This window comes from Lagenorhynchus albirostris, chromosome 8, assembly GCF_949774975.1.
Source record: "Lagenorhynchus albirostris chromosome 8, mLagAlb1.1, whole genome shotgun sequence".
Lineage (NCBI taxonomy): Eukaryota > Metazoa > Chordata > Mammalia > Artiodactyla > Delphinidae > Lagenorhynchus > Lagenorhynchus albirostris.
The window spans coordinates 21,651,445-21,677,221 of record NC_083102.1 but is presented as its reverse complement, the minus strand read 5'-3'; the positions used below and the strand labels follow the sequence as shown (position 1 = coordinate 21,677,221).

Below are 25,777 nucleotides of genomic sequence, written 5' to 3'. Positions count from 1 at the left end.
TAAAATTGGGCAAAAGATATGAACAGATCCTTCATCTTGGAAGATATATAGAAGGCAACAAAAGCACATAAAAAGATTTTGAGATTATTAGTCATTAGGAAAATGCAAATTAAAACTACAAAGAGATACTACTACATACGTATTAGAATGACTAAAATTAAAAAATAAACAAACAAACAAAAAACATATAATACCAAGTGCTGGCTAGAATGCAGAGCTACTAGAAGCTTCATACAGAAATGGGGGGAATGGTACTGTCACTTTGGAAAATGGGTTGGCAGTTTCTTACAAAGTTAAACATATATACACCTATCATATGACCCAGCAATTCCACTCCTAGGTATTTACCCAAGAGAAATAAAAACTTACATTTAAAAACTTATACATGAATGTTTATAGCAACATTATTCATAACCACCAAAAAATGGTAACAAACCAAATGCTCTTCAGCTAATGAACAAATAAACTGAGGTACATCCATACAACAAATTACTACAATGAAATAAAAAGGAGTAAACTGACACAAAAAATAACATGGACAAATAACAGATGAATTATGCTAAGTGCCTGAAAAGAAGACTCAAAAGGCTTCATATAGTATGATATCATTCTTATGACTTCCTGGAAAGGCAAAACCATAAGGAAAGAAGAGATTACTGGTTTCCTGGGCCTGAGGATGCGAGGAATAGATCATATAGTAGGAAACTTTTTGGAGTGATGGAAATGTTCTAAATCTTGACTGCAGTGATGATAATACTACTGTATGCATTTGTCAAAACTCATAAAACTATACCCTAAAAAGCGTGAATTTTACCATTTGTATATTATACTTAAAAAAAAAAGAAAAAGAATGCAGTGGTGAGTGAATGAAAAGGCAAGCCACAGACTGGGATCTGGGAAGGAGAAAATATTTACAAAACACCTATCTGATGATGGTCTTGTATTCAGAAAATAAAAAGAACACCTACAACTCAATAAGCAGAAGATAAACAACCTGATTTTTTTTTAAAAAAAAAGGTAAAAGATTTCAACAGATACTTCACCAAAGAAGATAAACGGATGGCAAATAAGCATATGTTTGCTTAATACATGCTTAATACATTCATCATTCAGGAAATGCAAACCCAAGAATGCCACTTCTAGATACTAACCAAAGAAAATGAAAACATAGGTCCACACAAAGACTTGTACTTGAATATTTTTAGCAGCTTTGTTTATAATATCTGTAAACTGGAAACAACCCAAATATCCATTAACTTGTGAATGGATAAATAAAGACTACCTCCATACAGTGGAATACTACTCAGCAATAAAAATGAACAAACTACTGATACATACAAAAACTTGGATCAATCTCAAAAGCTAAGGGAAAGAAACAAGACATAAAAGTCATAAATGACTATATACTATATGATTAAATCTAAATGAAATTCTAGAAAATGCAAAACTATGTTGTCAGGAAGTAAATCAGTGATTGCCAGGTGCTAGGGGTTGAGGGAGGAGATAGACAACTAAGAAATATGGGGGCACATTCTGGGGTGATGAAAAGTTTCTATATCATGACTGTGGTGATTGTTCCATGACTCTATACACTGGTCAAAACACAACTGTACACTTAATTGGTGAATTTTATTGTATATTTAAGCTGATTTTTAAAATTAAAAAAACAAAGCAGATTTTTTAAAGGCTAAAATAAAGTTTTAAACCTATAAATCAACAGATGGAATATAAATAAGCAAAGAATATAAACAGACAATTCACAGAGGAGGAAAGTAAAATGGCCATTAACTATATGAAAAGAGTTTCAATTTCGGCAGTGATATGGCAATGCAAATTAAAACCACAAAGAGATGCCATATCACCTTCTTGTGAATGGCAAATATTTAGATCAGATAATAGAAATTATTATTTGGAGCAGGTAAGGATTTGGAAGCAAACAGTGTAAATTAGTACAACCCTTTAAGATCAATTTGGCAAGATCGTATAAATAGCATTACCTAGAAATTCCACTTAGAGGTATCTACCCCAGAAAAATTCTCTATGTGCACAAGAAGACATGTACATAAACATTATGTGTGATGTCATTTGTAATAGCAAAAAAGTAGAAGCAACTTATAGATCTACCAATGGGAGAATGGATAAATAAATAAGAATACTGTATATTCACACACTGGGATTCCATACAGCAGTAAAACAGAATAAAGTAAAAGTACTTGTAGCAAGTGGGCAGATCTCAAAAACATTAATTTTTTAAATTGCAAAATAATATCAAGATGACATCATTCAGATTATATTTTAAAACACAAAAATACTAAGTATATATTATGGATACAAACAGATATAATATATAAACATAGGAGGATACCAATCTCAAAATAATTATTACCCTCTGGTAAAGGAAGGCTGGGAAAGGAAGGAGTTCCACATGCCACTGGCAAAACCCCCTCATCTTCCCCACAAAAAATCATATCCTTAATTCCATACTCTGCCTAAGGCACCATCAAAACAAATCACATCATGCTGTACATGGTTACTAAACCTCAGTCACTACAAAAAAAAATAAAATATCCTGGTCATTACTCAATAACAGTACCCCTTTTGTATTTCATTTCCAAGCATTCACTCTCCAACCACCACTCCTGACTCAACTCTTTCGCTCCATCATGACCTACAAGCCATTGATTCCATCAACTCTTTACTGTCCCAATCAGCCCCCGTTCTTACTTGCCTCCTAACCAAGCACAGACTCCACAGTCAATATTTCAATCACTCAATTTCCTTGTTCCTCCCTCTGCTTACTAACATGGCAAAACCCCAATCTTGATTAAACCCCATCTTTAACTGTTCCATGCCTTAACCTGAAGCCTGTAGCTGGAGAAAAACATTCACCATGCTACCTGGGAATACTTTAATTCATGACCACTAACTTGAAGGGGCCATGCGTCCTGTCCAACAATCCTACATTTCCCCAATCCATTTCCTAGAAAACTACTTCATGTCTTCTTCTCTTAATACAACCTCTGTGCTAGAAGCTTCGAGTTTGTCCTCACGCTATTTCTTCCCTGCTCTGCATCCTCTTCCCTGCTCCATGTCCAGCTCTTCTTCCCAACTGCCAGCCCTGTGAGCAGTGACAGCCTCTGGCCTACCACAAGACACGTGAAGCAGCCTTCCACAACTTTTATGATAGTCCCTCTCCGTGACCCCACTCTCCAGCAGCTTGAAATGCCTCGTTTTCTAGTTTAATTCCTCTAATAAATAATTCAATAATGAACACAGCAATTCTGCTTCCCTGATTGAACCCCAAATTTTGGTACAGGAAGTGATTAAAGGGAAATAGGGCCTTAAGGATAGGAATCTGAAATTGCTTTTCTGACTTGATAAAAGGAATTAATGACCCTGTCTCCAGTGGTAAAGGGGACACTAGTCATCCATGGCATGCCGTGGCAAAATACTTAAATCATCACCTGCAGACAAATATAATCAAGGACTATAGAAGACAAAGGTTTGGGTAATCAACTAGTTGCTGCCATAGAACATTTTTGTAAAAATGAGTTGTATAATGGGCTAGTTCCTTCTAAGTACACTGGCAAACTAGGTAAAAGAAAATGCTAAGCTCGGAGTTTTGAATTCACAGCTTAAGGTCTATGTCAGGGACTAGAAAACGTCCATAATGCCTTAATAAAAAGCCTCATGCCATGTGGACACAGGGCTGAGATTTCTGAAAAGTATATCCTGCAGGTGACTGAATTACAATGCAAATTCAATTTACCCCCTGTGAGCCATTTTATGTTAAAGTTAGGACCATGATTGGCAAGGAGAAGGGCCCTGAAAATCAGAATGGGGACATATGGGCAGATTCTGATGAAGTGAAGTACCTTGAACCTCTAAATTCCTCCAAGCCTCCTGGGCAAGCAGAAGCAGTCCTTCATACCCTGTCTGAGGAAATTAGGCTCCATTTGCCTGAAGAATGTGCACTGACTTTCCCTGAGATAGTTGCCTTACATGGGACACCTATGTTCCTGAGGACCTAATCCCCAAACTGCTCACTATCTAGACACATAACCAGACTCAAATCCTACAAAATCCTCGGGGTCAGACACAAAATGTGGCCTGTGATGATATGCAATACATACCAAAAGAACTGCACAATTTGGCCAATTTATGTTAACAGAAAGCTGGGAAATACAGATCCCACAATCCCCTTCTCTGATGGTTCTGAGTCAGAGCTGGGCAAAAAGGAAATATGTGCCACATTTGGAAGACAGAAGTGAAGCACACATTATGCTTGAAAGTCAGGGTGGTCGAAGGTAATGAGAGACAGATGCAGAGGTGCTGGCAGCTTTAGTTTGTCCTCACTCTTCTTCTTCCCTACTCCATGTCCCTTCCCCACTCTGCATCCAGCTCGTCTTCTCATCTGCCAACAGCAACCCCAGGCCCACAAGAAACTTGACTAAGAACTTAGAGATGTGATAGCTATGTCCTCTGACTTCTATACCAGTCCACCTCCGCAGTGTCACGCCAGAAGCTGGATATTAGCGGTCTTCATGACTGCACGGTAGATCTGTGAGTGAACAGCTTTGAACTATATACTTTCATTCTTTCATTTTCATATGTCCTTTAATGAACATTTATAAATTTTATGAAGAGAAAATTTTTAAGTAATTTTAAACATTTCAAGCAACTTTCCCTAATTTGGAGCACTCTAAGTTCCCCCAAGGAAAACAGATAAAAGGAGCTTTTTTTAGCCTAAAAGAATTTAAAAAAAAAAGACTTACATCATTAGATTGAAACAATCGAGTCATTGCAAAGAAGGCTTCTGTGGCTTCCGTAGTTCCAAAGTGTTCACCCTAAGTAATTTAAATTAAGTTTAAATTAAAACAATTTCTTAAACTCAACAAAAATTAAGGATTTTCCATTTATTTCTGCAAAGATCTTTTAGAACTCAGGAAAAACTCTCTGTATAAACATTGTGCCTCTTTGCTATTTTTCTGGCTTTTAATTTATAAACCTACATAGCCATTTATCCATTCCTTATTTAAAACAATCCATTATCATACACCATGCTTTTATGAAAGTTCTAGAACAGTGGTATCTAACTTTTTAGCAGGAACTATTTTAAATTCCCTGAAGAATTGTGATTTACAAGGAGATAGAAAATGATAGTAAATTGACTTCCTTATCAGAACAGGATGTTATTGTTACACTGCCTAAGAGCAGAGATCATACCTTCTACATTTCTATAATCCAATGCCTGACAATATCATAGGAGCATAATAAATATTAAACTGTAAAGAACTATCTATTAGGAATCCCAGAAAACATGGTAAAAAGGGACCAACCAAAAGGGCAGCAGGTTAGTTATATAAAAGTAAGGCTTATAGGGCTGCTAATACATCTCAAGACACTGGCTCAAGCCCCTAAAAACATGCTTTGGGTCAGAACTTCAACGTGCTTAACAAATCATCAGAGGATCTTCCCAAAATGCAGATTCTGATTCAGTGGCTCTGGTGTGAACCCTAAAATTTTCCATTTCTAATTGGCTCCCAGTGATGTGAATGCTGCTGATCTGGGAACCACATATTTTTGAGTAGTGAGGTGTTAGATAACCTATTGGGTTGGCCAAAAAGTTCGTTTGGGTTTTTCTATAAGATGTAACAGAAAAACCCAAACAAACTTTTTGGCCAACCCAATATTTTATTAATAGTCAAAACACTGCAGACCACAGACCACCTGAAACATTACCATTTCAATAGTTAACTTCTTCAGTAAAAACAATCCTATATAATATGTTAGGCTCAATCACTTTTCAGGGCTTCAGCTCTCATAAAAAATATAACTAGTCAATCTATTTGTCATAGGTGTAAGAATAAACAAATTTTGATGAAAAACCCTGAAAGTTTAGGATGAAAGACAAAGTATAAGAGTTTACAATTACTTAAGTCAGAGTACCCAGCTTGCTCATCATCAAGACATTTCCCTTACTTTCTTTCATATTTAGAGAACATACAGACGCCCATCTACTTGTCAGTCATACTAGTACAGTAAATCCTAAGTCCCTACTTTTTGACTTGAAACTCAGAGAATATACGGATATGTCAACTCTAGTAGAAATTTAGAAGTATTTTTCCATAAAGCACTACCAAGAACTAGGCAAAAGATAAAGCTAAAGTTCCCAAATTTGTTCACCTAGTTGACTGTGTTTATCAGACTGTGTGGGTAACTTCCTTATCAAGATAATTATATGTTTCAACATGAGTTGCCCATCAAAGCAGTATTGGTCAATGTAAAAATACATGCTACTCTGAACCAACTTTAACTACTCAAAATTCTGCTTATAGACTGGAGTTCCCCAACTTGGACACAATACATGCTATGAAAAGTTAAATCAAACTGACTTTGCATTAAATGTTTCTAATATAATACCACATGAGAATATATGTTTGTGAATAGATATATTTTATTTAAAAGCATGTTCTTGTTGCTCTGCCTCCATTTGCAAGCTACAAAACTTCATGTCTCTGGATGAGGTCTTCAGTCATGAAGCATAGTAAAGTAAAAATATTCTCATGGAATTCAGATTGGAAACCACAGTCTTCTAAGCACCATATGTAAACCACCTGAGGGGTGTGTGTGTGTGTGTGTGTGTCTAAGAAACAGACTCACATTTTCTACGGCCCTAGACTAAAAATCATGAGATTTTTTAGTCTGAAGCAAAAAAAACAAAAAACCAAAAAAACACACAAGAAACAAACAAAAAAATAAAACCACACACAAGAAAAAAAAATTAAATAAATAACGATAAGAGCAAGTGGGGGACTTCCCTGATGGTGCAGTTGTTAAGGATCCGCCTGCCAATAGAGGGGACACAGGTTCAATCCCTGGTCTGGGAAGATCCCACATGCCGCGGAGCAACTAAGCCCGTGCGCCACAACTTCTGAGCCTGCGCTCTAGAGCCCGCACGTCACAACTACTGAGTCAGCATGCCACAACTACTGAAGCCTGCGCGCCTGGAGCCTGTGTTCCTCAACAAGAGAAGCCACGACAATGAGAAGCCCGCACACCACAATGAAGAGCAGCCCTCGCTCGCTGCAACTAGAGAAAGCCTGTGCAGCAACGAAGACCCAACGCAGACAAAAATAAATTAATTAATTTAAAAAGAAAAAAAAGTGCAAGTGGATCTATGTTTCATGAGTGCAAATATTTTTGTTGGTTTTGTCTGCTACGTCCCCAGTGCCTAAAACAGTGCATAGAACGCAGCAGGTATGTAATAAATATATATGCTATATGACCGAATGAAAACTATTCCTGAATGTTTACTATGTGTCCAGGACTATTCTCAGTACTTCACATTTATTGTATCATTTAATCATTATAACTTTATAAAACAGGTATTAGCATAATCCCCATTTACAGAAAAAGACATTAAGGTACAAAACAATTAAGCGCAGAATCATACTGCTAGTGGTGGAGTAGGGAAAATAAATACAGGCATACCTTGCAGATACTGTGGGTTCAGTTCCAGACCACAGCAATAAAGTGAATACTGCAATAAAGCACGTCACAGGAATATTTTGGTTTCCCAGTGCGTATAAAAGTTATGTTTACACTATACTGTAGTTTATACTGTGCAACAGCATTACGTTGAAAAAAAAACAATGTACATACCTTAATTTAAAAATACTTTACTGCTAAAAAAAATGCTAACCATCATCTAACAATGCAGGGTTGCCACAAACCTTCAATTTGTAAAAAAAAATGCAATAAAGTATAATAAAATGAGGTATGCCTGTATAAAATTTGAATATTAAAATCAAAGCTTTAAAATAGTAATATAATATACTCCCCCCAAAAAGATAAAATATCTATCTGGAATTTGTGTAAGATTTTGCAATATATTTTTATTTTCTGAACATATCTAAAAAACATGTTTTAATATTAACTAATACTTGTTAAATTCAAATCAACGTTGAGATCCTACCATGTGCTTAGCTGATTTGGTACCTCATGAATAAAAAAGAAGTGTCTGTCATACTCCTTGTCCTCAAGAAATTTTACATATTATTATGTTAATCAAACACCGTAAATTTTAAAATTAAGTGAATTTTTAAAAAATAAATAATTACACTTGCCAGAAAGTACTTCACTGCATGTTATGTATTTCTATCCCAGGACACAAATCTGAGGAAAATCAAAATAATTTACCTGGTTCAATAAGTAAAGAATCTTTGTAAGAATATGCAAACATCTTCTTGGATTGATGGGCGTTTCATTGAATATACGAGCCTGTGGAAACAAAAAACATTGCTATATATATTTTCTATCTTTGCTATCACAGACTACAGAAAATCAACTTAAATAAAGACTATTATACATTTTAATCACAGTATCCAAATAATGTTGCTTACAGTTTTCAACTTATTATGTTATATAATAAATTATTAGATGTGGCCTAGGTTTTCCATTCTATACTATTCACTCCCTTAGGTCTGCTACTTCAACTTGTGGGCTTTATCTATTAAGTAAGAATCACAATATTTATCTACATCATTTGAATACAATAGGCTTAATATCTATAACTTCCTTCAATAACCTTGCACTAAACACCTCCTTGGTGTTTTATTTAAAATTCTCAACATGTGACAGAGTCTACATATTTTTGCATTTCTATAAGCTCTAGACTCTCCTATGACAAGTAACCCCTCTTCTTTTTCCCTCAAGTATATATTCTTTGAACTCAGTTGCATTCCTTAATTCTTATTTTGTATCAGAGCATTCCGGGGCTCTTTGTCCCCCATTCTAAAATGGAATAGAAAAGAAAAAAACACACTATACTTCCAAGCCATACCTCCTGTAAGACAGCACTCTTCTCCAGATGCCGAAAAGGATTGGAGCCACTACCTATGTTACGGGGGGAAAAAAATGTCTTTAATAGTTGTCTTACACAAACTTACTTTCTACAGAAGGGTACTGAATGCTTGGGAAATCTCACCCAAGTAAAGTGACCACTTGGATTTCACAGTGATAATCATTACTAATATGCATACAAACTGATTAAAATCCTTCTGATTCTGACACTAGCTCTGTCTGCTATCCTGTAAGATCCTGTACTTCTCTTTTGCAGAAACCCTGCCTGAAATGAGTGTATTCTTTCCCTGCCTTCTTTTTACATGAATGTTAGAAATATCTGTCATGTCCATACAACTAAAATTAATGAGACTGTGGTAGGGTCCTGTGGATTTCCCTAAAGGAAAGCACTATTTTATGTGTTTCTAACATTTACTGTGAGGAGTTTATCAGAGAATTAGATACACGTCAAGCTGGAAGGGGCCACAGAGGTTTACTAACCCAACCCTCGACCACACTTAGAGCAGCTATTAATCACTGAGGGTTTGGGGGGGGGGGTTGTTTCTTTTTGTTTTTTGAGGTGACTTGGCATCTTCCTCATTTACTCTGGACCAAAGACGGCTATCAAGATGCAACTCACTTTTGGATGCTTGAGTATTAAACGAGCTAGGTACCACGGAGCAGGCTTGCCCGCACGGAAGTGGACAAAGCAGAGGTCCCCGGGGAGACTGCAAGGTACAGACACCACAAAGTTCACAAACACACTCAGTCCCGTCAATCCCAGACCCACCGTGGGCCTTGCACTACCAGCACCCCACCCCACCCCGCCTCTCGCAAGCGCACACTCACTACCTCCGCCACCTGCCATGGGCCGGACTCTGGTGGGCAGCCCAGCCCTGGCGAACTGGAGCAGGTGGCTCCGAGGAGCTGAGCCGGAGGAGGGGGCTGGGGGCGGGGCCGCCGAGCAGCCCGAGGCTGCGCGCGAGCGCCCGGGCGCTCGCGCGCGACTTGAGGGGAGGCTCCGGCGCCCGGGGGAGGGGCTAGGGGCAGGCCCCCGGCTGGAGAAGAGTGGGTCGGAGGAGGGGCTGGGCTCCAACTCCGGCCCGCCGGCACACCGGCGCTCACGCCCCCAGGTCCGCAGTCCCCGAGAGCAGGTGGCGGCGGGCAGGGGAAGGGGGCCCCGAGGCTGAGGGTGGGCGTCAGACGCCCCGCGCGTACCAGACTCCTCGTCCTTCTTGTCGAATTTTTTAATCATCTTGGACGACTTCCCAGCGCCCAAGCCCACCGCCACCGTCCCAGGCGCCGCAGCCAGCAAGCGGAAGAAGCTGCAGGAAGGTCGGCCCCGTGCTCTGGCGCCGGTTGGGCCGCGGTCCCGTCACTCGGAGAGAAGGCCCGCCTTCCCCGACCGTCGCCGACCGCTCTCAGCCCCAGGGGACGTGGCCACGCCCTCTCTTCCTCCCCAAGCCGGGAGGAGGCGGGGCCAAGGGTGGGCTCCCCGGGGCCGCGTCCCCGCCCCTACGGTGACAGGTCGCAGCAGGGGGCTCACCACGGCCCACCCTGCAAGCGACCCGGCAGCCCACGCCCGGAGAGGGCAGAATGAGATTTTATTTGGTTGGCACGCCCTAAATGGCGACTTCTCCAGGCCGATCAGTCTCTGGAGAGAGGCGAGGGGCATGTAGGGCTTGTTTTCATTTAATGAGACTGGCGTTTTTTATAATCCACTGCTGGGCCCTTCCGTTGCGGAACGCGCTCTCTCCTGGCGCGGTTCTGGTGGGCTTCTCCTCCAGGAGTGATGAAAGGGTTAATGGTTCCCAAATCATCTGGGAAGTTGGCAGGTAGCTCCCTGACTTCTTGGAGACTGCAACAAAGCACAGGGCACCTTCGTGAATGTGGATTTCCAGAGGGTTTAGGACACTTAATGTGAGACGTAAAAAGAGATCCGCTCGGAGGGCCGAGAAAGCTGCTCTTTACTCTGAGCAAGAGGATAGGTTCTGGACCACGGACTACCATTCCAACCTTCTTTATAATTCTTCCCTTCATCAACACCCACCAGTTTAGGGTCTTCCCTATTTAATCCCACCCCTTTCAAACGATTCCATCTGTGGCCATTTTAACGCTTACATAACGCTTAACTAAGTGAAGGAACTTTCACTTGTATATTCATGTTCCTCTTAGCCTTTTCAGTTCTCCTGTCCGAGAGTGTAACTAAGAAACTGTTTCTACCTTTGGCTTCACTGTCATCACTTTTTCCAGATTCTCTTTCAACTTATGCCCTTCTTGGACGCCTCCGTTGTGGGCTCTTCTTGCTCCCATCCCTCCCCCCCCCCCCATTTTGAAGTATTATGCCTTGTAAATATCCCTTAAATTTGTTTTCTTGGGCTTCCCTGGTGGCGCAGTGGTTGAGAGTCCGCCTGCCGATGCAGGGGACACGGGTTCGTGCCCCGGTCCGAGAAGATCCCACGTGCCGCGAAGCGGCTGGACCCGTGAGCTATGGCCGCTGAGCCTGCGCGTCCGGAGCCTGTGCTCCGCAACGGGAGAGGCCACAACAGTGAGAGGCCCGCGTACCGCAAAAAAAAAAAAAAAAAAAAAAATTTGTTTTCTTATTCCTACTGCTGTCACCTTAATTCAGGTCCTATCTGTTTGTTTCTTGGACAGTCTCCTAACCAGCCTTCATGGCCTGGTAATCTTTTACCAAGCAAGCAATTCTCTGTGTAATCTTTCTTTATTTGGATGCCTGGTAAACATGGAAAATTATTGATGGAAGGAGGAGTTGCTAGGTTCTCTTTTACTTGAAGTAGAGACACTGTTTCAACTTCACAGTGGATTGTCTTTGTTTAGGAAAAGCACAATAATGGGCCCTTTAGATACATAAGTATATATCCACTCATTTTTCTTGAGGGAAACTGTAAAGTCACCATAATTCTAATAAATGCTGCAGACTGAGATGTTAAGTGTTCTGTTTAGAAATGTAAACTGGGATACCTTAACAGAATCATGCCCTTGAAAAATCAGAGAAATTCTAATCCAGATTAGATTCTAGACTGGAGAAATTCTTCCTTCCAATATAGATTTAAGCTGAACTGCTGATATCCTGCGTATGGTATCATTTAAGATTTAGCTCTGACTAAATGTACTATTTTATGTTTGCCTTATCTGGCTTATAAAGCTCAAAGCTTGCTTTCCATGTGGAGTTTCCCTTGAAGGAAATAGATGTTCCTACTGATTTATTCTGGGGGCTGAAAATAAACAGGCTTAGGGGAAGGAGCTACCTTTTCCCCTTCCTTGGGCCAAGGGTATTAGGAGCCTAGGCAGAGACAGTGCTGGTAAGCCAAGAGACTCCCAAGAATGGATAATGTGCTGGGGGCCCGTTGGGAAGTATGAAGCGACTGAGGGGGGGTTGAGGCTGAGGCTAACAGTGTCCCCTTTTAAAGCAAGATAAATGACTCTTTGCCAGCCTTTAATTTTTCTTCACATCTATGAAGTGTTATTTAATATCACAGCTTGGTTTTAGCTGTATATGAGGAGTTAAGAGAGGCAGGAGGGATGTCAGGTGGTGTGGCAGATAGGTACAGAAGGAGCAGAGACACTTGAAGAAGCCAGGTAAGGGATGGTACGATATGACCTCATACCTCTGGAACTGTGACTGTTTGAGCTGAGGATGGCTGGCAATCGCTAGGATGGCCTTGTAGAACAGGGAAGCATACCTTAGGGAGTTCCAGAAACTGCTCGAGGAGAGCAGTCCTGTAGGAGAAATGAACCTTATCTTGGAGCCATAGGCTGGTGAAGTCTGGGGAGCCATCGATTATACTTCTAATACACAAATGTGTGTTCAGTGCTCTGAAATTTTTCAGTGGGTCCCAACCGCCTGCTGGATAAAACCTAAGCCCTTATTTATACAAATATACAAAGCCCTTCATGACCTGGCCCATCCATCTGTCTTACATATGGAAAGTGCTATTATTATTGGTGCTTGATAAATATCCAACACGAGTAAGTGCCCCATAAATGTTGCTAAATGAATGACAATTTGTGAGGAGCGTTTTTGTTGTACCCCTTCCTTACAACCTTATCCCAAACCTCTTCCACGCCATGTCCTGCCTCAACCCCAAAGAGACTCATGGACCTCTGAGACGCATAGCTTATCCTTTGGCCCTTCTAGAACAGTTTTCCTCGAAGTGTGATATGCATACCACTGGGTAGTTTTAGGTGATACTTAGATAAACATTTAAAATTTTAATTATTATGGGACTTCCCTGGTGGCGCAATGGTTGAGAATCCGCCTGCCAATGCGGGGGACATGGGTTCGATCCCTGGTCTGGGAAGATCCCACATGCCGCGGAGCAACTAAGCCCGTTTGCCACAACTACTGAGCCTGTGCTCTAGAGCCCGCAAGCCACAACTACTGAGCCCTCGTGCCACAACTACTGAAGCCTGCGCGCCTAGAGCCCGTGCTCCGTGACAAGAGAAGCCACCGCAAGGAGGAGCCCTCACACCGCAACGAAGAGTAGCCCCCGCTCGCCGCAACTAGTGAAAGCCCACACTCAGCAACGAAGACCCTACACAGCCAAAATAAATTAATTTTTAAAATGTAATTATTATGAATTTGATTAAATGTTTGAGAGAATTGTATAAGAGAAAAAAAACCCATGTGATTAGTATATCAAACCCATGATGGCAATGATATAGTATTAATTAGGACAAAAAAATAATTTGAAAGAAAAACATTAAGTAAATAACAGGGCAAATAACTCATTGACCAAAACTAGTAAAGTGGTAGATGATGTAGTTTGGAAAACACTATGCTAGAGCTTTCTTGAAATGTGAGGATTGAAACAGGGTGGAAAGCCTAGCACCTCTTGGGCCTCTATCAGTTCTTGGCTTCCATGCTAAAAGGAAAACTAGTCTCCAGAACCTCCAGGAGAGATTTGCCCTTATCTCTCGTCCCCATAGTTTGTCCCTCCTGCCCACATCTCCATCCCATAAACCATTGTTTTGATAGAGAGGACCTTACCGTCACTCCTCAGATCTCTTTTACAGACTGGAGCAAAGTTGAGCTGAGGGTACATTTTTTTCTGTTTTCTCAAAGCACAGACCTTTGAATACTTCCCTTCACTCTTGAAATCCTCGTCCGTGGAAAACCTTAACAAAGAAAGTTCATTTAGTAGATCCTAGGGTGAGGGATTAATGGAACCACTCACTGCATTCTCAGATTCTGGAGGAGAAGAAAGGACAGTAGGATTTGAGGGTGTTCATTGGTACAGAGTGGGAGTATTGTTCAGTGGAAGGGATGCTTCCAGAACCTAGCATTGTAAACCTATGAGGGAACTCCAGAATCTCCTCTCTCCTCTCCAAACAAGATATAAGCTGCTCCTATAACCAGTTTCAAATCAAATCTCATACATAGCAAATTGTTCCTATATCACAACCCTTAACAGGCACCGAGAGAAATTTTTTGTTGTTGCTTCCTCAAAGCATGGACCTTTGAATACTTGTCTTCACTCTTGAAAATCATTCTTGTGAAAAACTTTAGTTTTGCATTACTGTTTCTCTGTTGCTAAGGTAGAAGTGTGGTTGGGGATCATGTAGGGAAGCTGTCCTATTATTACACAGTTGTCCACATTCCGTACAACCGAAAAGTGTTTGTTAAATCATATTGAAAAGAGATAGTGACACGAATAAGGAAAAGGTAAGAAAGAGCCAGGACTTCACCTAAACCATTGTTCTCTCTTGGATTTAGGGTCCTCCAACAGTGTCACAGGGAAGACTGGTTTCAGCCCAGATCTTAACTTTTTTTTCTGATACATCAGAGGTAGGAAGAAGTTCTCAGTGGGCTTGTGCTGATGACTTTCCTGCAGCAAAGGGAAGAAGAGTAAGTGAGGGAGTTAGCTGAGTCTCCTGGACTTACTGACCTAAGCTCCTGGGCTAAGCTCCCGTTCCCCTAAAATCATGCAGCAAAACCTGCCGAAGAGGGAAGTAGGGATGCAGAAACCCAAAGAAGAGAAAACAGTTCCCTGGGTGGGCTAATACCTGTTTGTTTCACAGCCAGACGATTTGTCCAAAGTTAGGTCAGTTTCCTAAGTAATCAATTAAGCTTGCCCACTAGCCGTTTGTAGTAAATGGAAGAAAAATTTCCCAGGTTTTGAGAAGGATTCAACTAGTGAATTGCTTAGGAAACCAAACATTTGGTAATAAATTGGGGAATAGATCCATGGGATTCTACCCACCTTTCTTGGAGATGGCTGTCTCATTCACATCCCATTCTCTGTCTGCAGTGAAAAGGCCACAGAATGGGATGTTTTGTGAGGTAATAATTTCGTCATTATTAAAGTCATAGAATCAAAGACTTTCAGAAAGGATCTTAAAGACCATCAAGTCTAACCATTCATCTGACACTCTTATTCCCTCCATAGTAACACTGTCAAGTGGTCCATCTTCCTATATCTAAAAACCCAGCCTCCTTAATCTTTGATCAGCTGACTGCTATCCCCTGTAACTTCTACCCTACAGTCCAAACGGAATAAATCTAGTGTCTCTTCCACAGAATCCTTAAAGAATTTGAAGAAATCTATCACGTTCCCCCTGAGCGCCCTCTCTCTTCCAGGCTCAACATTGCCAACATTTTGAACTTTTTTTTTTCATATGACATGGCTTTGGGTTCACTGTTCTCCTGATTTCTCTCATTTTCACTCATTTGAGAAAGTTACAACTTATATTTACACATTATGTTTATAATTATATCTATATAATGTGTGGCAATCTGAAATGAAAACAATATGCTAGCTGTAGCAACTGCAGGACACATCCTATTGAAGTCTCTATTCAAATGTCATTGCTGCTTCCGAGAGCCTTCCCTAACTACACTATCTAAAATCACCACTCACACCCATCACCCTCCATTCCCTTATCCTGCTTTTGGGGCACTTAACACATTATACATTATCCGTGTGATTGTTGGCTTGCTTATGGTCTTCTACCTCACTGGAATTAAACTTTGACTTAGTCACTGATAGATCCTTACTACCCCATAACGTTGCCTGGTACATAGTAAGTGCTCAATAAATATTTGTCGAATGAATAAAAGAATGACAATTAATGAAGGAATAACCAAACTAATTAATTGACCCATACTGAACATTTTTGCTCAGAATTTTCAAACCTCTTTTTTAGAAATGCTTGCTGCTGAACCAAGTCTTTTCAATTCTGTACTCATTCTCTTTAAAGTCTTCCAGTTTTAAGGAACAGGAATTCATTTAAGTTACCTCAGTTAATAGGGGTTTTACGGTAGCAGCATGTGTGCCTAGGACCTAAGACACAGCTAATAATCTGGCCACAAAAGAGCAGAAACCTTAGCAGAGCTAGACCTTAGAGCAGAAAAACAAAAATAAAAAACTTATCTGGAATCCAAGGCAGCACTATCTAGGACCACTACTGCATGAGCTTGTCTATCTTGTCTCATATCATTTAGCATTATGTCATTAACACGCTTCCTACTTTCTTCCTGTCTGCTTCCTTCTGTCTCTAGTGTTCATTCCTTACCTTTACCCTGTATATCTTTTTACCTACCCACAGCTTCTGCTTATTCATTTCTACTTCAAGCTGCCCCTACCTTCTTCCTCATGGTTTGACGTTTTTATGGCCTTCCTCTACATGCCCTTTCACGTTTTATTCCCACAGCCTCAGTCTTTTCCTTTCCCAATTCAGATGCCTGGGAGCAAGAATATGATTAGCTCAGGGATTTTGGTTGTTGATAAGTTACAAAACCGAGCAGGACCCTGTGGGGCTCCTGGGCACAGAAGCCTTTCTGTCCCCCATTTCTTGTTCATAGGGAACAGACTCCAGCCTCCAGCCTCCATGACCTTCCTTGAGTTCAAAAGGGAAAGATTCGAACAGTCGCTAATCAAGGGAGAAGCAGGCAAGAAACCACCTGAGGCGAGATTAAAGGGACCAGAGAAGCTCCTCAAGACCACCTGAGATTAAAGGAGTGCAGGCCCTGCACACACCCTAATCTTATCAGTAACCTTTGAACCATTACTGTAAAACTGTTCATCAAATCCTCCCAGGTTTGGAACATAGTTTTTCAGGGCAGGAGCCCACTGTGTCTTCCTTTGCCTGGCAAAGCAATAAAGCTATTCTTTTCCACTTCACCCAAAACTGTCTCCGAGATTTAATTCAGTGCTGGTGGTACAGAGGCCAACATTTTGGCATCAGTTAGTTGGTTTAGGTTTTGGTTTGGTTTTTGTTTGTTTGGTTAGATTTGGGGGTACCGATCGACACCACAGGTCACTAACCAGCCTATGAATTTTGCTTCACTGGATCAGGTGGCCTTCTCTGGTCCTAGGTAGGCATAGAGAATTGAGTCTAGTTATTCAGAATAGGACCTTTTGGGGCATCCTATTCTTCACAAACTGTGGTAGGGCCATGTCACTTAGAAGGGGCTGTGAGTATAACAATCTCTGTGATAGACATGTCTGGTTCATTCTTCAACTTGATTGCTGGTACCCACACTCTTCTTATACACATGTCTGGGTGTAGCAAAAGAATGCTTCTTTTGTGCATAATCTCAGGCTCACAAAAGATTATCACATTTGTATAGTAAGAGAAAGGGATGCAGCATGAATATTAAAGAGGCATTCTAGATATTGGGCATTTCCATCTTCTTGGACTTCTTCCAGATAGCCCCATAAAATTACCATGCTGCCAGTCTTTGACAATCAGAGCCTTAATACTGTCTATTAATACAATTTGGCTGGTACCACAATTTACTCATGAGTATGATCGGGTCCCACATGTGACCTGGAAGGCTCACAAAGTACCAGCTGTTGGAAGAAAGCTCTTCTTGCCCCAGGGTTACGTGATAGTCTTGTATTTCCTTCTCTACCTTGAGCAAGGCAGCCCTGGCTTGACATTTGTTCCTCTCAGTGTATGTTATCCACTACCATGAGAGACAACCTCTGAGGTTCTGTCCAAATGGCACAAATTCTGAGACCCAAGGAACCATAGGCAATGAATTAATTAACTCCTTTGTCAGCATATACCACTGGATATTAGCATTTTATCATCCGTTTGGAAAGGAATCTCTCACTGCCATCCATCTAGCTGATAAGAAATACTAATTCCATATTGACCACATTTTATTATAACAGTCTGTCTTGGATCATTCCACTCCCAGCATCAAATTTCTGTAATAATTAGATTTTTTAAATTTACACTTTCACTTATTTAATTTCTTCTTGTTATATTAGGCCCACTCTTAAGGCTGTCAAGATCTTTTTTAGATCATATGCTTAACTATCTCTTAATTGATTTTCTTCATTTCCTCTGTTATTGATTTATTCAATTCTTCAGCATCTCTCACTTTGACAATTGTAGTAACAATATAACTAATCTTACTGATTTTTTTCTCTTCCACAACTAATACACCTTTCTCTCAACTTCCTAAAAAGGTCTTCTAAAATGCAAATTTGATTTTACCTTTTATCTCCTGCCATTTACTCTCTTACATCCCCCTAAATGCTCCTCAATTTCTCATGTCTCTAAGCCTTTGCCCTTCCCACTGATTGGAATATTCTCCTTTTTTTTTTTTTTTTTTTGGACAGGGGTCACCTCTTTTGTAAAACCTCCTTGATTACTTCCTTTCCTCCAATAGAGATACTGTTCTCTACTGTATATTAGTGTATCTTGTATATTCTTTTATTATTCATATATCCTGGTATATAATAATTACTTTTTATATCTCATTTATTGATCTGTCTCTCCTGTTAGACTCCAAGCTCCTTCAAGATAGAAACTGTCTTGTAATCATCTTCATATTTTAGTTCTTAGCTTAGTGTATGTCCAGTAATTGTTTATTGAATTGAATTTGAACTTCTCTAGTGTATAACAAAGTCCCAAACATCTGGCTGTTGTGAAAGTAAATTTTCTGTTCTCCCCTTCTGACACCCAAGAGCAGTGGGTATAGAGCATAACCCTTTACCCCTTTCCCAATTTGATATTCGTTTCTGTTCCTTGTTCGTCATTTCCTGTTTTATCTGTTGCTACTTTATACTCAACTAGAAAGCCAGTGGCTAGTTTTCCCTTTGTTAATTACAAACTAAATATCTTTGACCAAGGAGGAACAATTTTGAATTAAGACCCTCTTTTCTCTGTGTAATGAAGTTTCATGACCGAAGTTTGTACAATTCTGATTCTGAGTATTTCCCAGGCTCTCAGATTCTATTTGGTGAAGCATATGGCAAAGAATAAGAAGGAAGAGGTTGGGTCCTGAGTACCATCTTCCACGTTAGGTTAGCTCCCTTCTTCAAGCTAACTCCTAATTCTTCAGGATCCTTACTCAGGGTGCCAGGAAACTTCCCCAGGTGCCATTACCTTGAGCAGTAACTCACTGGAAAAGTATTTTGATGTCGTGTCCTTTCCTTGATGGTCGATTGAGCAGGGAAGTGGGTTGTTGGTCATAATCAGTAAGGTCTTATCCTGATCATACTCTGTTACTTTCAATGTGAAGCTTTGAATTTTCCTGTTTCGAGCCAGGAATTTATGCAGTGCGGTGGGCTTCAAAGGCTCATAGTACTGGGCCTGAGCAGACAGAAAGATTTCCAGAGAGACAAAGGGATTAGTTCAAGAGCAGATTAACAAATCAGTTGGCTAATCTTTTGCCTCTATGGGGTAGGGGTAGAAGCCGGACAGGGGCTGGGTTTAATAGAAAATGTCTGAAGCTCTCTGTCCCTTTCTTCTCTCAGAGCTTTTCCCTGCAAACAGACCAAGGGGCTGGGGAAATGAGATGGAAAAGTTTCCACATTAAAAGGAGCGAGATGACTTCATTCTTGTGGAAAAGTTGTGCCCAACATTGTGCCCAAGAAAACAGGACAAGCAGAAGTTTCTATGTTCAACCTAAACAGCCTTCTCTACAACTCACTCTGAGGCAGAGGAGGGAAACTGCCAGGAACCAAATCTCCTAGTTCAGAGAGCCCTGAGGGGGCCAACACAGCCCTTATCTGCATCTTCCTACCCACCAATGTTTCTCCACAGGCACAACCACATTAATATGCAGAATAAGCACAAAGTTAAAAAAAGGAAAAGCAGTCACAAAAGACAGCATGTCACTTAAGATGTAGTGGGGGAAGGGGCATGCCCACTAAACTTGCTTTTCCATCAGCAGGAGGAAGGTGGAGGATTAGAGAGAGAGGAAGGGAGAGGGAGAGAACAGAACACTTCCTGATTCGAAATATGTTTTCTCAATTAAAAAAAAAAAATCAGCTGCAGGAACCACCTTCTTCCCAGTCCCGCCCTCCTCCCTCACCACCATTCCCAACAGTGTCCTGAGACAGCTCTGCTTCCCTGTCCTAGGAGGATGCACAGTCACAGAAGCTGGTGACACTTGGAGGCACTTGGGATACTCTGCAGTGGGCCTCAGCTGAAACTTGCTGTTGGAGATCTTGGGGGAATGCTTTTATCACCTACCAAATTTGGATGGACTGTGTAATGGTGAAGGTTCTCTGGAACAAATTTTGATTGCCCGACTGCATCAAAAATCTAGAGACAATAATCAAAATTAGTATTTCAAGTTGTACCTATTCTAAACAATATTCCATTCCTTACCTCACCTTAGTCTGGCTAAAATCTGGTCTCTAACTTAAATTAAGTGAGAAGAACTCCATGCTCTGCACCCTGGGTTTCTGGAATGAGAGCCATAGCATGGAGAGCGAGGTTCTAAGGCACCCTGACAGGGTAGCTTGTACATGGAAATGTGGACCAGCTTTGTGAAATGTTAGGAGCTGTTAGGAAGTGAAGGGGTGAAATAGACAAGGGCAGCATCAAAGTTTAGACCAGGACAAATCATCCCTAGGGCTCACACCTCTTTCTTCTGCCTTTTCCATCTCTATAGAAGGGAAATCAGGTAAAAAACAAAACAAAACATGCAAAATCAGGTGAAAAACAAAACAACCTTTAAGGAGAAAAACAAGTTACAGAAGGGCAATAACTTAAGGGTTGTCAGTGAAAGGAAGCCTGGGGGATAACTGCTTTCGGGGCTGGGGGCGGCACACAGAAGGGAGAAACAATGGTGCAGTCTGCATTTTTGAATACTTCTGTGACATATGATTCTTCCAGAAATGTGGCAAAAAGTAATTGAATTTTGGTAACCCTTCTGTCTACCACTTTGTGTTTTTCTGCTGGTGGTGGTGCTGGTGATTGGTGGATTGCTTGAGTGCCATGTCTGGTGATAGAGTTGCTGGACCTCCTCCATCTCCTTCTGCTGACCCCCGGGGCTGTTGCCTGGCCTCTAGCTTGGCCCCAGGTTATCTAAGGATAAATCAAAGGGACAAGAACACAAGGAGATAAAAGCTCTGAGTTATCTCCTTCGGGCTTGGCCTAATCAGGAATCAGATAAAGAGCACAATCCTGTCTGTGGATGAGCATTTCTAAAGATTGCCATGCCCCCAAGGAGGTGATATAGTAAGCTGGGATTCAGAAGAAAGGGAACTCACACTGAACAGGTGAATGCGGCAAGAAGGTGAATGAAGAGGGAGATAGTAAGAGTGGGACAGAACTGTGTGATGAGGGGAGGAAAATGCCAGGAGTTGGCAATTTCCAGGGCTTGGAGGAGGACTGTGGGGAGGATTAGCAGAGATATGCCATACATTCTTTTAGGAATGCTGGGATGAAATAGGGGACAAATCCAAAGTTGCAATGATTTCATTTGTGTTACCTTCTGTAAAACTGAAGTCCCTTTGTTCAAAACAAAAATACATTTGAAAAACTGGCTTCACAGATATGACATATATATTTAGAATCACAGACGTCTCGGGAAAATTTATTTGGGAGAAGATGTGAAGACTTTTCCTTTATAGTTGTTTTTTTTAATTAATTTTTTGGGGAAAGTCTCTGGGAAAAATGTTTTTACTCCCAAATTTTTCTAAGGTATTGCATCTTGTTTCCAAATTAGTCTCCAGTAGTTGACTAAATCCATAAGAATGTCCAAATTGGAGTATGTTTTTAGTTTTATGTTGAATTGTACTATCTCTGGCTGATGAAATAAAAGTTGACCTGGAAAATTCACTTGAATATGATAAACCTTGGGAAGCAACCAAGCTATCCAAAGGAGTTTTGTTGCAAGAAGTGACCACAAAATCAAGTTTAAGTCAGGGCTTAACACTCGCTCATCCCCTAAAATAGATTTCTGGTCCCTGGGTTTTGATTCTTTGCTGATATGTCCCTGTCTCTTCCCTTTTCTATGTCTCTGTTTCTCTTTCATAAAATTAGATAAATTAACGTTGCTTTCTATATAAATCTTGATCCCTTTTTGCTTTTCAACAGGAAGTTTGTGTGACCCAGCTTATAAAGTAGTCTAAGCAATTCCAAAGAAAGATTATAAGTGAACATTGCTAATGCTCTTTCTTACCTCATCACTATCAACAATTGTTTCTTTCTCAAATTTAACTGGGCTAGTTCTTGAAGTCTTTGATTTGCCATACTGAAACCTGAAAAAGAGGCAGAATATCAAATTATTTTTTTCTTACTCAGAGTCTTGGTCTTCTACATGTTCTCAACCTCTCTCAATGCAGTTTGGGGACATGACTTAGAAGAGCCCAGTTTGGGTGATCACTGATTGCGTATGTATGGGTAGTAAAGAACAGGACTCATTATTCAGCCTGCATGCTGGGCTCTTCAGTGTGAAGAGTTAATCAAGTGGGACCTCTTGAAGACATGGTGACAACTAATAAGTTGATTTCTTCTAAAATAGGGGTTTTAAGAAATGCAAATTAAAACCACAATAAGCTATCACCTCACACTTGTCAGAATGGCTATTATCAAAAAGAACACAAATAACAATTGTTGCAGAGGATGTGGAAAAAAGGGAGCCCTCATACACTGTGGGGATGTAAATTGGTGCAGCCACTATGGAAAACAGTATGGAGGTTCCTAAAAAAAAACTAAAAATGGAACTACCATGAGACCCAGCAATTCTACTCCTAGGTATATATCCAAAAAAAACCCTGAAGATACTAATTCAAAAAGATACATGTACCCTAATATTCATAGCAGCATTATTTACAATTGCCAAGATATGGAAGCAACCTGAGGGTCCATCAACAGACGAATGGATAAAGAAGATGTGGTATATATGTACAATGGAATACTACTCAGCCATAAAAAGAATGAAATTTTGCCATTTGCGACAACATGTATGGTCTTGGAGAGTATTATGCTAAGTGAAGTAAGTCAGGCAGAGAAAGACAAATATTATATGATATCACTTATATGTGGAATCTAAAAAATAAAACAAACTAGGAAATATAACAAAAAAGAAACAGACTCACAGATATAGTGAACAAAAAATAGTGGTCACCAGTGGGGAGTGGGAAGGGGGAGGGGCAAGATAGGAGTAGGGGATTAAGAGGTACAAAGTACTATGTATAAGATAAATAAGCTACAAGGATATATTGTACAACACAGGGAATATAGCTAATATTCTATAATAACTTTAAATGGAATATAACATTTAAAAATTGTGAATCACCATGTTGTATACCTGAAACTTATATAATATTGTACATCAACTATACCTCAATTTAAAAAAAAAATAGGGATTTTAGACCACTCAAGGAACTGGCCTAGTAGACTGCTTAGGCAAATTCTTTTGGGCAACTGGACAATCATAATACCCTTAAAGACCACCTACTGTTTTGAATGTCTACCTGCATACTCTTCTCCACATGGAAACAGCTCTGCCCTTGCCAATAATTAGCCAATGATTCCATGAGAAGGGATACAGTTAGTGGAACTTCCCAACTAAATTTCCAATTCTTAATGACCATGCTTGGATTACTGGTTCCCTCATGTACCCAACCACATCTAAGTTTCCCTACCTAGAATTAAGGTAATAAAAACAATCATCAGTGGCAAATATTCTCATAATCTAAACTTTCATTTACTTTTCCATCTCCATCTCCCTCTTCCCCAGATACCAGTTCCCTTTGGAGAAAAAGGGCAAAAGTTGCAATATTTAGTAACAAAGTATTTTGGATTCCTTGACCAATTCTTACTAAACCCATTTACTGCCCTAACATAGTGAAAGATGCTCATCAGTAAGATTGGGTTACTTAAAATAAATAGCCTGCTTTCTCTTTGGAGGTTAAACTAGCTTAAATTAAGTAGGACCCTGGAACTACCTCAACTAAACCTCTCTCCTTTAAAAATGAGGGTGGCAGAGTAAAGACCAAAACAAGAAAAGTAGAAATGGCCAAGCTATGTAGTTGATAGGTCAACGGGCTATAGCATGGTATAAATAATCCCAAATCCAGGATCAAATCCCATCCAAGGATGGCTCACTTCCATCTATTGCTGGCCACCAGCTGCATCATTAACTCAGGCCAGAGGTCTTAAAAATAGTCCCCAGGAGAGAGGGTGACACATTGTGGGTAGACCAAAATAAATTCACCCCCACTTAACATCGTAGAGTTGGTGCCCTTTTGATGTGTACTATTACCTTAAGTTATCTAATAATTAACACTATATTATAGGCTTCATTGTAGCACTTTTCAAAATGATTCTTTGGTATCTAAGAGGCAGCACAGGATCCCAGATACTCTTGTTCAAGCCCAAGTTAAGGCATAGAACTGCATGAAAAATGCTTCTTCAGCCCAGCAGTGTCCATATTTGACAGCCCGGCGTTTTTCTTTTGGTAAAGCTACTCTAGTTGCTGTATGAAGCACAGATCAAGATCTGATTTTTGATCCAAGGACAGTAAGTCAATTAAAACGTTTTTAATGAGTGTCTACTCTGTGACTAGTACTTTTCAAAGTGATATGGACTACAAAATGAGTCTGTATAAGAAGGTATTCATAACTTGGTTGGGCAAAAAAGACTACACACTTGGCCTGTCTCTTTTGGCCCATTACTGTTCACTGCTAAGTGGGCCAACCCAAGGCAAATATTCACCCAGAGGCCAAACTCAGTGCCTCTAAATAGTCCACGTTCTGCAGGGGTTCAGTTCAATCCAAACATTCTTTTCTTAGCATATTCTTTGTGCTCAGCCCCATTCTTGATCCTGTGTGAGAAACAAGAGGAGACTTATTGATGCCATTGTGAAGGCAGAAAATGCACAAGACATGATGATCCTTGCCCTCGAGAACTTAAGTTTAGTTGGTAAATGTGGGGAGGGAAGAGAAAGTGATTGTTAAATATGAAACAATAATGACAAATACATGCTAACATATTAGGTAAGTCAATTCATTTCTTGGGGCCTCAATTTCCTCATCTGTAAAAATAGAGTTAACCAAATGATTTAAAGGTGACGTTCTAATTCCATGACAGTGGTGAGATTTACCTATATAAAGAGCTGAAATAAAATTAATTCACGTGTCAGTTGTGGGAGAAGTTTGGAAGAGTAGCCATCCTTTAATGTATACCTCCCCTCTCAATATAATCATACTTTTCCAGATATTAGTCCTGACTAGAAGGTTATTTTGTTTTTGTTTTTTTGCTGTTGTTGTTTGAAGTGGTAAGACATAAAAGTGGGGAGGTAGGATGAGATCAAATAATGGGGGCCCTGACAATTAAGGAGAGCTTTGATAAGGCCTATTAGCCCAAGCTCCTATAAAGCCTATGGGTTTGGAGGAATGATCTATATTAATGTTAATAGTTTTGATAGGTGATTGCTCAGGCTTTATGTCTAGTTTGAGTGTCTAGACACAAACCCTAAATATGACTATCTAGAGTTTATCACTAGACTGAGTTAACCCCTGAAACTTCCCTTCAAGGGAAATAGACTAATAAGCTTTTCACCCTTTTCTCACCTTTAGTTTTTCTGGAATTGTGAATCCAGCTCACATGTATATTGAAACTAAAATAAGTAGGAGCCAACAAATTGGGGGATATAAGGCTTGTGCTGTTTGTCTGCAAACCAGTGTGGGGAAAAACATCACACAAACACAAA

At 40.2% G+C, this 25,777-nt stretch overlaps 2 protein-coding genes across 6 annotated transcripts in view; both read right to left on the bottom strand.

Annotated features, from left to right (window-relative positions):
• Positions 1-10,183, bottom strand: part of COPG2 (COPI coat complex subunit gamma 2) — a 129,488-nt gene extending 119,305 nt beyond the window's left edge. For 2 of the 5 annotated variants that reach the window (XM_060156658.1, XM_060156663.1), the window contains exons 1-4: positions 10,063-10,183; positions 8,846-8,898; positions 8,203-8,283; positions 4,776-4,847 (exon numbers count right to left, since the gene is read on the bottom strand). In XM_060156658.1, coding sequence (XP_060012641.1) covers positions 4,776-4,847; positions 8,203-8,283; positions 8,846-8,898; positions 10,063-10,099 — 243 coding nt within the window. In that variant the 5' untranslated portion in view covers positions 10,100-10,183. Of the gene's footprint in view, positions 1-4,775; positions 4,848-8,202; positions 8,284-8,845; positions 8,899-9,687; positions 9,786-10,062 lie in introns of those variants that run through there. The other 3 variants (XM_060156662.1, XM_060156659.1, XM_060156661.1) reach the window with 3 other exon arrangements.
• A 3,679-nt stretch (positions 10,184-13,862) lies between these two features.
• TSGA13 (testis specific 13) lies at positions 13,863-24,833 on the bottom strand (the record flags this gene model as incomplete). The annotated part of the gene is given in 7 exon segments (XM_060157565.1): positions 13,863-13,983; positions 14,554-14,693; positions 19,210-19,226; positions 19,228-19,416; positions 20,302-20,373; positions 22,241-22,319; positions 24,781-24,833. Coding segments are annotated over 6 exon segments (456 nt in total), but the record flags the coding sequence as incomplete, so codon positions are not given.
• Positions 24,834-25,777: the final 944 nt, after the last annotated feature.